The sequence below is a fragment of the Dermochelys coriacea genome, chromosome 3 (assembly GCF_009764565.3).
Source record: "Dermochelys coriacea isolate rDerCor1 chromosome 3, rDerCor1.pri.v4, whole genome shotgun sequence".
Lineage (NCBI taxonomy): Eukaryota > Metazoa > Chordata > Testudines > Dermochelyidae > Dermochelys > Dermochelys coriacea.
In genome coordinates, this window is record NC_050070.1 from 67,745,415 (window position 1) to 67,761,244 (window position 15,830).

At 44.3% G+C, this 15,830-nt stretch overlaps 1 protein-coding gene across 1 annotated transcript; it reads right to left on the minus strand.

Annotated features, from left to right (window-relative positions):
• Positions 1-268: 268 nt before the first annotated feature.
• Positions 269-15,413, minus strand: CGA (glycoprotein hormones, alpha polypeptide). Its single transcript, XM_038396753.1, has 4 exons — positions 15,313-15,413; positions 4,871-4,977; positions 1,812-1,996; positions 269-625 (listed from the first exon to the last, which is right to left on the minus strand). The coding sequence occupies exons 2-4, from the start codon at positions 4,968-4,970 to the stop codon at positions 548-550; spliced, it is 363 nt and encodes a 120-aa protein (XP_038252681.1). The 5' UTR covers positions 4,971-4,977; positions 15,313-15,413; the 3' UTR covers positions 269-547.
• Between the last annotated feature and the right edge of the window lie 417 nt (positions 15,414-15,830).

Genomic DNA, 15,830 nt, shown 5'->3' on the forward strand with positions numbered 1-15,830 from the left:
GTGACACAGAAGGAGAACACTACATAAAAGTTCTGTGTGGCTTCTATATGGGTGAACTTCCTTGCCCACAATGAAAGTTGTGAAAGGAAAAGGAGGGAAAACAGGAGAACAGAAACTTTGCAAGTTTCAAAAAAAATCATAAAACATATATCTAAATAAAAACAATAGACTTACATTCCTTTTCCCCTTGTACCCCCACCCCACAAAGTCCTGTGACTCAACCCCTGCAAAAATGTTTTTAGTTTTAAACTATTATATTGTCTTTTTCCTGATGAAAACATTGATACTTTAATTCACACTTTATTTAAAAATGGATCAAGCTTTTTTTGTCATGCAAAGTGCTATATTTCACTCCTAATGGAAATAATTAAACTTGGTTAAATACATGATGAAGTAAAGAGGAGATAATCAGCTGTACATCTCATCAGATCATACACTAAAATGCCCGGATTGAAAAACCTAATATTTTAAATAGAGGTGCTATAAAAGCTGAAAAACAAACAATTCCATTTATTGTCATCCGTGGTCACTACCGATGGGACAGGCTTTAAGATTTATGATAGTAGCAGGTACTGCAATGACAGTCTGTGTGGTTCTCTATCTTCACGTTGTCCTTAAGAGTAATCTTTTAAAAAGAAACACAGACAAAATTACAATTAACTACATTGCTAAAACAAAATTCTTCATGCAAAGTGTTTCTGAAGCCTTTCTCTTTTCAACTAGATACTATACAAATGTCTTTTGAGATATAGGTATCGAAATGGCACCTGAATCCTGTGTAGTATTACACTGGTTTTCTGTAGCTCAGAGCCACAAAGCTTGAAGGCAAGGTTTTCAAAAGCACTTAGTGATTTTGAGTGCCTAACCTGGCACATCTTAGAGGGGCCTGTGTTTCAGAAACTGTCAAGCATCCACACTCTGAAATTTCATGGTATCTGAAAGTGGCCCTCCAAGCATGGAGACATTCAGAACAACTAGTCAGGAAAAAAAAAATCTTGGCCAAAGTATATTGGCTGAATGGGAGCAAGGATAATTTGGGTGAGCTAGAGCAGTGGTTTTCAACCAGGGGTACCACTCCTCCATTCCTCTCTTGACGACCCTAAAACCACCTCCATGCTTGCCTATGTGAAGCTGGTACAGAGGTTGGCTATGCTGTGTGCAGTGGGTGTGCAGTTCTGCTACATGCCCACTATCCAGGCATTGTGGACTCACTGGATTGGTGACTTTACACAGGCTCACACCCGTGGGTGAATTTAATGCTGTGTTCTATGGAAATGGGTTACAAATTAATAGGAGTAGGTGAAAAGCAGACTTCATTGGAGGTATACTGGCGCTATTTTTTACCCTACCTTAATAATCACTTCTTGTCCTGACCAGTCTCCCTGCTGCTCAGAAGGGTTCTTGCCAATGCAGGGAATAGGCAAGGGAAATCACACCAAACAGAGTCAAACACCAATATTTAGGGAGATATTGCATGTCAAAGGGAATTTACAAAAAAAAATAACCTAGGGGAAGGACAAAAGTTCAGGGCCAGACCTTCAGAAAGTATAAATCAGTGCAGTACTATAGAAATCAGTGGAGCGCCCACAATTTACTCACACCAGCTGAGGATCCGGCCCTCCGTGTTTATCTAATGCTTAACATGCTAATTTCTTTAAAAGAATAGAAATCAGATGCTCAGAACATAAGTGTCTAGGATTTTTTCCTCAAATGATGGTTAAATGGCCTATGGCAGGAACATGCTCTGTTCTATTCATTGATTTATGTCATATCATAAAACAAGTTTAAACAGGATTCGGTCTTGTCCTCACCTTTGTAAAGGTTTTTGCTACACAGCATGTTGCCTCTGATGTAATGTTCTTTGGAACCAGCATTGTCTTCTTTGATCTCATGGGAGTGGGATAAGCCCTGGAGAAACAGCACCCTGTGCACTGGTAAATGGGAGCTCCTGGCTTTGAGAAGAACCTGTTCTCCCCTAGTTTGCATTCTGGACAACCTACCACAAATACATAAGTAACAGAAACTATAAACTAGCCACTGAAATGTTTCCCTATATGCTGTAGCCGATTTGAAGTTAGATTATTATTTTCATTAACAGACAAAAAAAAAAGCACAACATGGGTTACGCCGCTGGTCACCCCCAGTTATCATCTAACAACAGAAAGAAGGATTTTCTCTGTTAAGGGTTTGGAGTTCTGGAATACCCACAATTTGCAAGGCTACATTCATGGCATCTTTCCAGATAAAACTCAAACATTTATTGCTACTTTTCCCTGTTTCTCGTTAATTTTCTCTTGTAGGGTTGGATTGTAGGTGAATATATATAGTTGTCATCCCTAAAAACTTATTAGTGGCTAAACAGTATTATCACAGTATTTGCAGTATTATTTAGACATTCCCCATGTTAAGAGATTAAGTTATCTAAGACAATAGGGAACAGTTTTTATCACTGTTGCCAAGGTTTTTCAAAAGTGATTGGTGTACTGGGTGTCTCCATTGTTACATGTCTAACTTGAGATTCATCAAAGGAACCTGATTCTCAGAGGGCAGATGGTCCCCGCTTTTTAAAAGTCAAGCCTCTTTAAGCGTATCAAGTTGGGCACCCAAAAATTGAGGCAACCATAATCCCTAGTTACAGGAGTATGAGTTTAAGGTTAAGCATGTGGTTAAGCACTTTCTTGAGCAGGGATTAACTCAATCATGTGCCTAAAATTAAGCAGGTACTTAGGTTCCTTGCTGAAATGGGATCTTATTTGAGATGATCCTCCTTGCCAGTCATGAGTACTGTGTTCTTCCCAGTTTGAAGTCAATGGGACTTAAGCATATGCTTAACATTGAGCATGTGTATAAGTGTTGTTCTGAATTTGGCCTTTGATGAATCAGGGCATAAACATACCACATATTATACAGAAAAAATATTTTACAAATGTTGTAGAGAATTTTAAATTTTTTATTGAGTCTCATTTTTATAATCCCCATGTAAAGTCCAGAGGCCAGGTTCCGTGCTGCACAGGTATCTAAGATCTGCAATACAGAGCTCACAGCCCAGGAAGTAGCACAGCAGGGTGGGGTCTGTTTAAGTTACAGCTGCCTCCTCAGGCTTCCCTATGATCTCCATAACACTGCGCTGCATGCTATGACCCTGCCCCGACACATTCCTCCCACATTGGTTATGTCCACACTGCACACCAAGCCTGGGCCCTGACTCAGGATTAAGCTAACACCCCTCTTCCGTTCACACACAAATTAGCCTGACTCATATCAGCAAGCACTCAGGACCCATGTCGTAAGATCCTGCTGGAGGAGGGTGGGGGTGGGGTCAGAGCCCAAGTCCTGCTGGGACTCAGGTTAAAGCACTATTATTTTGCAGTGTAGATGCAGCTCAAGCCGCAGACTTGAGTCAGAAGGGCTGTGTAATGCAGTACAGACGCGTTATCACAGTTGTGTGAGACTCGAATATAGCAACTGTAAACCCAGGTTTACAATGCAGTGTGGACACTCAAGTATGAGCTTGGAAACACCAAGTCCATAAATCCAGATCCCACAAACCTGGGCTTAGTGTGCAGTGTAGTCATACCCTGTCAGCCCTTCCCTCAGCATGGCCTTTACACCAGGGTTTGTGAGCAAGCTTTGGGAGACAGCCTTACTGCTGTCTTCCATAATGCCTTTGCCGGGGACTCTTCTACAAGGCTCCTAGGGCCTTTTTACAAGGTATCTGTCATTTTACACAGCATAAGGGCCAGAGCAGGGGTGAGGATCTCACCCTGGGTGCGTTAGTTAGCATGAGACCAACTGCACAGAACTCAGGGGGAGAGAAAAAATGATAACAAATTTAAAATACTCTAAAACTGACCTAAAACAGTTTTTCTATAAAATATAATGACTTCTATAAAATCCACTATCCCAGGCTCTGCGAGGCGTAGACCCTTTTGCTGTGTGTTATCATGAGAAGCAAGGCTCTTCTCTTTCCAATGTTATAAAGCTGCCATTTGTAGCCCTGAAGTGTCACAAATAAACTTTCAGCTTGCTCTGGTTCAGGAATTATTATTACTCCCCAGCACCTGAGGGCAGTGTAATCTGGGGGGAAATCCCACGTTTGGGAAAAATCCTGCATTTGGGGGAAGAAAAGGACATATTTTATGGCAGACTGGCTTAGGGGGTGTTTTTTAATAATGATAGCAGCTTGAAGCTTCTTGTAAGTTTGGAACGATAGAAATTGTCCTAGTAGAGAAGGATTAGTAGGGAGAGTGTAGGTGAAGTGGGCAAATGTCATATGTGTGGGATGGAGAGACTGGGTTGGGTTTCACAAAATGAAAAACATGATGGAGGGTATGTCTACACAACAAAGATTACATGTGCCAGCATAGCCCCATAGGGTTGAAGTAGCCTACACAGACAGAAGGGATGTAGGAACACAACTCGTTAGCTGTGGTGACGGAAGCCCTCTTCCGTCAACATAGCTGTGTCTACACTGAGAGTTATGCTTGCACAGCTACCTCAGTCAGGTGTGTGCAGGTTTTTTTTGACCCAGGTAGCTATGCCGATGTAGCTTTTCAGTGTAAACCAGGCCCAAGTTGCCGCTGAACAAAAAGAATTTTCTGTTTGTAAAACTCTGAACTGAACAATATGGTAAGAGATGTCTCAGTGTTAGTATGCAATGTATATAGTGGCATTTAAATGAATATGTAATATATCACTACAGCATTATATTTTCATTTCATGTTCATATTACAGTCTAGCATGCCAAGAAATGTATCTGGCAGATAAGATTTATGACCACAGTATACAGTGAGTGGAAATTTAATTAATGTTTTTATTGATACACATCTTATGTTTGTATTGTCATTGCTGAATGTTAAAGGTAGCTCACCCTGCATGAGGAACTCTCCATCTGGAAAAGAATGAAGAATATGCAGAAATACAGACAACATGACTAGAGTGACCGCTGCGTACTTCCCATAGTAATCCATGATTCTTCTGCAAAAAACAGACAGAAACAAAGCCTTCATCTGACATTCTTGCATTACTGTCATTGGAAACACCATCAGCTATAGAGACTATTTAGAATGATGATTAGAAACTACAAATGTATTGTGCTACTGTTCATTTTACAGCCTGACATCATCATCATCATCATCTTAACAATAATAGTTTCTATCTTTGTATTTTTAATACATTTTTCTGGATGTCAGCACTAACATAAAATATAAAAGATATAACCGGCTAATATTTATGGTCGGTTCAGGGAAAACAGAGACACAAATATTTGTCGTCTAACCAGGATAAGGAACCTTGACAGGATTTTCAGTTAAAATAATTGCATAATTAGCACATGAAATTGCAGGCTATGGGTCCAATTCTCATCCCTCCTCTGACCCCCATAAGGGCTAGAACAGCATAAAGGGACCCTCAAAGTCTCGTATCCACCTGGGAGAGGTTTCCCCTGGTGCAGGCACCACAGAATGCTGTCTCCTGAGCCCCACAAGCCCAGACAGAAGTGACACTCAGGGGGTGAGGCTGGGAGCAGAAGGGTAGAATGCTGGGGAGGTTGGAGTGGTATAGTAGGCAGAGATTCCAGACAGCGTGGCAGAGGGCTAATGCCTCAATCAGACAGCCCCCAGGGCTCTCAAAGTTATACCAGCAGCTTCTCCAGCCCCCAGAGCAGCTCAGGCTCAGAAGGGGGTAAAGGTAGTTTAAAGCTATTGTTGCCGAGCGGCTGGCCCCTGCAGATGAGGCAGGTCTGGCTCCCTTATGCCAGAGCAGATGCTGTCAGTTTGGCCAATTAAGAGGATGGAGCAGCACCTGGGGCTAAGAAAGATCCGGGGGAGCCCTGTGGAAGGTCAGTCAGGAGGCTGGAGGAGAAGATCTCCGAGGAAAGCTGCTGAGAACAGAAAGCTCTCTGCAGGCCGTCCCAGGAAAGGGCGGGTGGGGTGGGGGGTTATCAGGAAGCCAGTGAAGGAGCTAGCCTCAGTCAAAGCCAGTGGTAGAAGGCAGAAGAGAGCTAGGAAGCCAGTGGAGGGTCTATCCTGCTGACACTCCTGACCCAGAGAGCCATGGAGAAGGCGGGAGAGGGCTGAAGGCAGACAGCAGCAGGGGGAGCTGCCTCCTGGCTCTCAGAGCTGGAGAGCTGAAGCTAGAGGGCCAAAGGGAGCTGAAGACTGGGATTGAGGTGTGGTGAATTTTGCTGGTGCTCTACCTCTACTTGATGGATTGTCTGGACTATGGTTATGGGGCTTGGGTTATGGTTTGTGTGCATAAGGCTTTCTTTTCTAATAAATTAACCCTACTAGGGCTACTTGTACTTAGAAAGACTGTTGGGACTATTTCTGGGGACTATGAAGGAGAGAAACTGATGCAGGGGCACCTGGCATGCTGCAGCCTGCCACAAGAGGGTGCTCCAAATGGGTCTGCCTTGAGATGGCCACCATAACTCCCCTACCTCTTGGCTGCGAGCACTTTCATACACACAGCACAGAATCTCACCCCAAGTGCTTTTCTTATCTGGCCTGTGGTTTGTTTGGGTTTTTTTAAGCCTTCACTGAGGAGGAAAATGAAGCCTCCATTTTCTCTCTATCCTAACTTCAGGTGTGCCATGCTAATAAAGGTTACTCATTTTGGAACAGACAGAATCAGCAGGAAACTTTTTGACAAACTTTGGGGTTTCTTGCATCTTCCTCTGAAGCAGCTGCTACTGGCCACTGCTGGAGACCATACTGGATCAGCTGGACCATGGTTCTGATCCAGCATGGCAATTCCTATGAAAAAATTCAGACTGACTTTCTCTTGCAGAGCCCAGTCTCAGAGTCGGGGTCATTTGACATGGAAGGGTCCTGCACACATTTTCAAATGTTAGGTGGACTAAAGATAAGTGTTAAAGTCTTGTGTTAATCTGCACTATCCATATAGAATCTACAGTGCTGAACATTTCAGCTATTGTAAATCAGTTGGCCATCTTTCAACACAGATAGCATCTTTAGTGTGAGATCTGCAAACTTTCTTCTCAAGCACTAAACTTCCTTATTGCATTGTCAACCAAAATGTGCCCATTCAGCCCAGCTAAATTTACTTTTGTTCCAGCTATCTCAGAAAACAAGCTATAGTGGCAATTACCCATTTTAAAATAACTCTCCTAGAGTGGCTAGACCTAGACCTTTTCTTTTGAAGTGAACTGAAGTTATTTATGTCCTGTGCTGAGATAATGGAGTCCATGGAGAAAAGCATTATATAAAGGAGAGCTAAGAACTACATTCTACAGCTAATGCAATCTGGTCAGATAGTAAATAAAGGTAGTGCTCTTTTGGTCTAACAGGGCTCAACCATGACTCAGTTTAAGGATTTTATTTCAGTTTAAGGATTTTATTTTATTTATTTACAGCTGACACACCCAATAGCTTACAACAATGGATCCTGCATTGCCATTGTAGACTGCCCTGTCAGGGGGTTCTGACTGATTCTTACATCCAAATTATTCCACTGTCATGTATTCACACTATGGCCCCAATCCTGCAACTGGATCCTCTAGAACAGACGCCTGCAGTTGCACAGAGCCCCGCTGACTTTTCTGAGCTAAGCTCAGGCACTGGAGTCTGTGCTAGCAGATCCAGTTGCAGAATCAGAGTCCAAGCCTGTGAGCTAAATACATACATAATTTTTAAAGAGAAAACCTCACTGTGCAGAGGCAGTAAAAAAACATGTCTAAATCAATTAACTTTTTGTACTTAAACTTTTTCTTTATCAACACTGCTACTAAATTATAATGATCCTTGAGGCAGGGATCACACTAAAAACTAGCACTGGGACACTAAATTTTAGCTAAAGGGATCTTCTAAAAATACAGAGGCAATCAAAATAACCCTAAAGCCAAAAATGAAGACATTAAAGCTCTTAGACTTCTCGTGCAGGTTACGTAAGCATCCCATAACAGTCACAGAAGGCATGCATAGCCCTAATAGCAGAAAGAAAGTGGGAAAAGAGTAGGGGTAAATGACAGGTATCCTCCAAACAATGGAAATCCGAATCTAATGAAGGCACCAGAAAGGAACAAAAATTAAACAGACAACGTGCATGGTGGAAATTAGCAGAGTGAAGTGAACTTTGAAGAGCAAATAGTCAAAGACATAAAACAAATAACAAGAAATTGAAGTATAGCTGAAGCAGTGCTCAAAATCATGCAGTAAAATATGTAAAAGCCAGTTTTATGAAATCAGCATTATAAAAAGAGGTAGGATGAGATCTTCATCCCATTCTAGTTCCTTTACACTGTGTAAAAAGGCCAGAGTATCCTAAAAGGGCTCAAAGTTCAGTATCTGGCTGGGTGAGGATTTCTCCTAGCATAGTCATGGCAGAAGAAACTGTAATAGTAAGAGAACCTTCAGGTAAAGGGATTGATCCAAAACCACTTAACCACTGCATTGATACAAAACCATTTAACAGAGCATTAAAAGGAAGTCAGTGCCCATCACCAGCCATTGAGGATGTACTACCCAATTTAAGGTTTCATAGTAGCAGCCATGTTAGTCTGTATTCGCAAAAAGAAAAGGAGTACTTGTGGCACTTTAGAGACTAATAAATTTATTTGAGCATAAGCTTTTGTGAGCTACAGCTTACTTCATCGGATGCATTCAGTGGAAAATACAGTGGGGAGATTTATATACATAGAGAATATGAAACAATGGTGTATGGTAACATACAGTATGTATGTTACCATACACACTGTAACCAGAGTGATCACTTAAGGTGAGCTATTTCCAGCAGGAGAGCGGGAGGGGGAGGGGGAACTTTTGTAGCTATAATCAAGGTGGGCCATTTCCAGCAGCTGACAAGAGTGTAAATCGAACCAGACACCAAAGGGACTCCTAGATGTTAAGGCAGTAGCTGATGACATTCAGAGAGGTCAAGGAAGAGCCAATCCAGGACCATTATACCAAGCTGCAACAACACCTGCTCAAGAGCCAGGAGCAGGAAATTAGGCTGAATGTAGACAAGCTGAAGCTGAGGAGAACTGGGGTCTGCTATATCAGACATATGTTGATTTCCGTGGCATCCGGCCAGCCACTGGAGAAGTGAGAGACATTAAGGAAATATCCAGACTGTTGGGATGATGCCAAATTGGTGTGGCCATACTGAATAAATGGTGAGAGAATAACTTGACATGACTTAAACATGGCTGAATGGCTGCAGAGGATCCTGGGAGCAGGTTCCCTTTAAACAGAAGCAAATTTAATAAAGACCTGGCAAAATCTGCATGTACAATCAATATTGAACCTATTGGTCGGCAAATATGGGCCCATGCAAAAGTAAATATCACATGTATAAAGTTCCAGCATGGATCACAGGTTGACCTGGTTGTAGTAACCTTACAGCAAGGACACCATGCAGAGAGCCGGAGTGAATGATTAATGAGTAAGTAAATGTGGGGTGATCTTCATTTGGTACCACCCCTCCAGCCCCTTCTAAAATACTAATCAGGTAAAAGGAGTAACCACGTGCCCACAGGGCATGCTTTTAAAATATATAGCTCCTTTGAGGAAAAAGAGTATAAGAATCAAGCAAAGTAAATTACTGTGGTTGGGATTCCTTAATTAATGCGTGAAAAAGCAACGCGGCTAGACAGAGTAGCCAAAACTCTGCTCCGTGAGCTTGAGTAGGACTGTGAACCAGAGGGGTCTCCAGGCAACCACGGCCTTGCCCTGAGGGAATCCGAGACAGACCAGAGGGCTGAGAAGAATAGACCAGGAGGAAAGAAGCTATCTATAAAATTGGTAACCACCTTCTCTGTTTGCCAAGCAGGAACTGCGTGAGGCTAGCACAGGGCCTGTTTGTATATGTTTGTAAAAGAGAGACTCATTAAGAGGAATGTATAGCTCTTAAGGTATGGCTCTTAATGTCGAACATAGAAGTTATGGGTTTAATATAACCCTTTACCGCTTGTGTAATTCCTTCTCAATGAACTGCTACGTACTGAAGATAATTACTGTGGACCTTTTTCACTGGTATGACAGTAATCTGCTCTGCCAGGAGCCAGTAAAAATCCATTTCAGGTGTAGTAGCACCCCCTGTTGTCAAAGGATGTGAAGGGAGTCCAGGGATTTACAGGGATAGCCAACTATCTTTCCAGATTCTGTGCACACCTATCAGAAGCCTGTGAACCCCTGACCCAGTTAACACACAATGACAGAGACCCAATGGGTCAGAGACCCAAGAACAGGCATTTGGAAGAGTACTGAAAATCATAAGCAAGGCACCAACGCTAAGTACTATAGTCCTGTGGAGCAGCTAGAGCTACCATGTGAGGCCTCAGAAGGAAGCCTAGGAGCAGCACCAATGGGCTGCTGGCTTTGCACAGTATTTGCTAGTAGAGCCCTGACAGACCCAAAAATGGGATATGCTTAGATAGCAAAGAATCTAATGGCTGTGCTCTCTGGAATGGAATGATTCTATCAGTTCCCTTTTGGGCACAAGGTGGACATGCAGTCTAATTATAAGCCATCAGAAAGCAGCATAAAGAAGCCATTGCTGAGTGCACCCAAGCGACTACAACACATGTTATTGAGACTCCAGCATTATGAGGTGAGGATATGGTACTGTCCAGAAAAGTCCCAATGGGTGGCAGATACACTGAGCAGAGCATACCTTCAAGAGTACAATACAGATGGCTTTATGGAGATAGATAGACTATCAACATGCTACAATACTGTCACATATCTAATGGGAGACTCCAGGCAATCCAACAAAGCACCAGACAGGATGAGATGCTGCCAGCAGTGAAACAATTTATTCTCCTAACTGGCCACATTGCAAGAAACAAGTGCCACCAGACCTTTACTACTAGGTGAGGGACGAGCTGTGTACACAAAATGGGATTTTGCTTACAGGGACCAAGCATTTAAGAGCTGACATCATGAGATGGTTTTACACGTGTCACACCTGGGTATAGAAACATGCCTGAGATGAGCCACAGAGTATATCTGCTGGTCAGGCATAAGTGTCCAGTTAAGAACTTTGCAGTTCCAGGTGTGCAAAGGTGTGCTCAGAGTACAGTGATCGACAACAAGAGGAGATACTACAGCAGTGGCAGCCACAGCCCTATATACCTTTGCACAGTGTGTATAATTGACGCCGAGCAGAGACCCAACAGCCTCTGCCTCTGCCTCCCCTCCCATCCATGCCCAAGACAGTAGAGTTGGCAGCCCTGTGACAGGGGAGCCACCACTTTCATAGGGAGCAACAGGCTGCGCTGCCTGCATCCCAGCCTAATTTGGCAGCCTCTGTTGGAGTCCTGGCACTGCTGGCTGGGAAGGGAGGCCCAGATGAGGAAGCAACGGGGAGGGGGGTTGCACCCAGATGCTGGGGCTTTCCATTGGGAGCAGAGGTGCTGGGATAGTACCTCCCTCTGTGCTTCTCCCTGCCCTGGCACTGGGATTGGTGTGTCCCACTGCTTCACTTCCCTAGGGCTGACTGCCTAGTGTGTGCTCTCTGGAACGGAATGATTCTATCATTCATTGATCCCAAACCCTTTAACACAGGGATGGGCAAACTATGGCGCGTGGGCCATGTCCAGCTCATCAGACGTTTTAATCCGGCCCTTGAACTCCCGCCGGGGAGCGGGGTCTGGGGCTTGCCCCGCTCCGTGTGTGCCGTGGCTCTGCACAGCTCCCAGAAGCAGTGGCATGTCCTCCCCCGCAGCTCCTACCCATAGGGGCAGCCAGGGGGCTCTGCACCAAGGTGGTCAATGGGACCTTCAGGGGAAGCGCCTGCGGATGGGGCAGTGCGCAAAGCCTCCTGGCCGCGCCTCCATGTAGAAGCTGGAGGGCCATGCCACTACTTCTGGGAGCTGCTTGAGGTAAGCGCTGCCTGCACCCTGACTTCCTCCCACGCCCCAATCCCCTGCCCCAGCCCTGATCCCCCTCCTACCCTCTGAACCCCTCAGTCCCAGCCCAGAGCACCCTCCTGCACCCCATACCCCTCATCCCCAGCATCAGAGCCAGAGCCTGCACCCCCAGCTGGAGCAACCCTCACCCCCTCCTGCACCTCAACCCCAATTTTGTGAGCATTCATGGCCCGCCATACAATTTCTGGAGGATGCTCCAGAAAGAATTGTCATCAAGAATCATAGAATATAAGGGTTGGAAGGGACCTCAGGAGGTCATCTAGTCCAACCCCCTGCTCAAAGCAGGACCAATCCCCAATTTTTGCCCCAGATCCCTAAATGGCCCCCTCAAGGATTGAACTCACAACCCTGGGTTTAGCAAGCCAATCCTCAAACCACTGAGCTATCAGTCTCACCCCCGCACTCCTGAAGGCTGATTTTGCAAAGTATGGCATACCTGAGACAGAGTGTTCAGACAATGGGCAACAGTACTGAATGCAGCAGGATTCAAACAATTCAGTGCCAAATGGGAATGTAAGCACAAGACACCTTCCCCTGGGTCCCACAAAGAAACAGGAAGGCAGAGTCATCAATAAAGACAGCCAAGAGATTGATGGCAAAGGCAAAACTGAAAGGAAGGAATCCCTACTTGGCAATGTTGGACCATTTCAATACACCCTCCCAGGGACTATATGGCATAGGGACTGATGGACTGTAGAATGAAGACTCTGCTTTTCTTAAGGAGTTCTCTTGTTCCAGCCTAGTGAAGGACAGACAGTACACAGAAGCAGATCAAAGAATGCCAAACTAGGGAGTCAACCAGCTACACCGAAGGAGCCAAGGACGTGAGACCACTATGCACGAGTGAATGTGTCTGGGTTCAACCATCAAGTAGCAACATAAAGCAATTGCAAAAGGCAACAGTCCAAGCTGCAGTGGGACACAGGTCATGTGTGATATCTACAGGCTCAGGATAGCAGTGGAGATGAAACTGAAAACAACTGTAGACAGCCTTCACACCCAGACAGACAGGGCCAAGGCAGGAGCAGGAGGACATAGAACAACCCCCAGCCTTTAGCTGACCTCATGTAGGATAGTCATCAGAAAAGTGGTTTATGAGTAAGGCTAAGATTTTGTCATGGTTATTTTTAGTAAAAGTCATGGACAGGTCACGGGCAATGAACAAAAATTCACGGAAGCCATGACCTGTCTGTCTGCTCTATGGTTTCCCCTGCCAGCTGCAGCTCCATGGTTTCCCCTGCCACCGCGGTGACTGGGAGCTGCAGGGGTCTCTTACTCCTCTCTCCCCACACTCCCCATGAAGCTGTCCCCAGTCATTAGAACCCTGAGGAAGGCCCCCTGAGGAGGCTGTCACCTGTCGCTGGAAACCTGCAAGGGACCCTGAGGAGGCTGTCACCTGTCCCCTGTTGCTGGAACTCTGCCAGGGCCCCACTGGCTGCCAGCTCCAGTCCCGCAGCCCTAGGGGCTGAAGCAGAAAATGTCACAGAGGTCTCTGGAAGTCACGGCATGACATAAATTTAGCCTCCTATTTATGAGCAATATGGGAGACAAACTGGACACCATCCAACAGAATGAAGGCAGCAACAGAATGGAAGCAAGTCCCTACCAACAGCAATAACACAATCAGAAAATGGGAGACTGGTTGGAGATCAGGACATTTGAAGGAATATGAAAGCTAATAGGCCACAACAAGCAGGTGGTAAAGGCCAGGTGCCTATGGTGGGCTATGTACTAGTAATTTTTGGCAAACCAGCAAACACTGCTAGAAAAGACACACAATAACAACAATTGTTAAAAGGAAAGATTTAGCAACCAGCATGGAATTTAGAGGGAGGAGCACAGGTTGCAGGAGGAAAGAGTTGGGAGAAGACACTAGGAAGCCGATCTGCATGTACATGGCTTGAACGCTAGTTGCAGCATCCCTTTAAATTGACTCTTTATTAAGGGAATTATTTCATTTTAGAAACATGGTGGAGTCCTCTCAGTTTATTACCCAGCATGCAGTACATGAAATAGGAGGGCGTATTGGGAGTAGGGCCTGTGCTCTGCTCCTTAATCAGAAACAGTCTCCCTAGGTATGCTTCTGCTTAGTGTCCTCAGTCTCACACAGGGTGACCAGATGTCCCGATTTTATAGGGACAGTCCCGATATTTGGTGCATTTTCTTATATAGGCATCTATTATCCCCCACCCCCTGTCCTGATTTTTCACACTTGCTATCTGGTCACCCTAGTATCACCCTATTTGTCCAATTGCAGTTTCTTCAGCTTCATCCATCTCCACCATTGGATACTGCAGAAGAATGCCCAGTAATAATAATAAGCCTATGTCTCAGCGTACGGCAACCTGGCCAGAGGCTCACACCAGTATCTTGGTGAAGCTTTCAGCCAAGGAGAGTAAAACCCAGGACTTGAACTCCTCACAGAAGAACATTGAACTGTATGATGGTTGTCTCAGCAATTTCTGGCTGATCATGGGATCAAGCAGACCAGACAGCAGTGCAGAGAGAAGATAAAGGGGCTCAAGGTGAAGTATTGGAAAACCAAGAATAAGAATAAGAAATTCAGTACTTCCCCAACAACCTGTCTGTTTAGTGATTAAATGGACCATTTTCTGAACAGCAGTGTAAGCATGGAGCCCCATTCTGCATGGACTCATTTATGGAGCTGGAATGGATGTAGGCTCAGAACTTGGATGTTTGTGAAGACACAAACACACACACACACCCTCAGAGAGGTGGGTGGACCACAACTTCAGAAAGATGTGCAGCATCAAATCACAGGCTTTCTTTCCTGATCTGGACCATGAAGAGCAGAGTGGGGTGGAAGGTCTCCTTACAGAAGAACAAGGGGATGATGCAGCCTCCCAGTCAGGTAATGTGGGTGCAGCCATCTTTATTATGAAGGATATTACAAAATATTTGGGTGGGGTTTACCCTATAATCCTAGCTGCTGCTTCACTTTGGGGCAATTGCTGTGCCGTTATGCTCCTCCAACCCACACTCACCCCCTTTCCCTCCCCTTGCCCTCTCCTCCATCTATGCTGCTTAAAATGACAGACAAGCAGAGAAGAAAAAACTGCACATCATCAGTTTACAATGACTGAATGCAGTAGCACTGTAAGCTGCCAGTTTGCATGCCCACCCTCTTTCCCAAAACTACATTTTTACCTTCCAATTCTCCCAAAAATTAGCTCACCATTTCTTTTCCTGATAACATATCAGAGTTCAGATCCAAGAGCTGAATAAAGGTCTGGGACCAAGTTCTTTTCTCATTTGTATTGGTACAACCCTAAGAGACAGAAGCCTCAGAACTGACCCAACATTTTAGGTTAATCGTCACTGATGAGACCATTTAGTAAAAAGTGAATGTCTAGAAAAATATATCAACTTTTCCTCATTCATAGCAATGGGAAAAGAATTACCTTATTTCAGTGTGTTCAGTGCGGTCAGAGTAGTTGATGTAGAATCTGAAGGATGGTTTTAGTTTCTGTGTGGTGTCCCTGAAGCTTATATGTACCTTTCTGTCACTGTGGTAAGAAAAATTTTACCTTTCTTTTATACCATTAAAGTTAGATTGCACTCTCCCGCCTACATATAAGCCATAGGATCAACTGTGCATTCTTCCTAATGACTGAACATTACTTGATGTAATTACCATTACATCATTTTGATCTTATCTCAAACCCACTCTCACAGATCACTTTTTTTCATTTTACAATGCAAGAAAGGTCAGCTTGTGGGCCCAACACTCACTTCTGTTCACCATGTAATTTTTCTCAGGGACTTTTATATCTAGCCTCTTGCAATTTGCTACAGTTTTCAGTAAACACAATTCTTTCTAAAAAACCAGAAGATTAGCTGAGATTTTCCTACAGCTTTTTAAACTGTGCAGGGAATTATTTTTTAAAGGGCATAAAAAATTTCCACATTTGTGATCTTA

What these genes read in the sequence shown, in the direction of transcription:
- CGA (XM_038396753.1), bottom strand. Translation starts at nt 4,970, where the DNA reads ATGGATTACTATGGGAAGTACGCAGCGGTCACTCTAGTCATGTTGTCT. An exon ending in TGGAGAGTTCCTCATGCAGG is followed by an intron (nt 1,997 to 4,870) that starts GTGAGCTACCTT and finishes TATTTGTGGTAG; the next exon opens with GTTGTCCAGAATGCAAACTA. An exon ending in TAGCAAAAACCTTTACAAAG is followed by an intron (nt 626 to 1,811) that starts GTGAGGACAAGA and finishes TCTTTTTAAAAG; the next exon opens with ATTACTCTTAAGGACAACGT.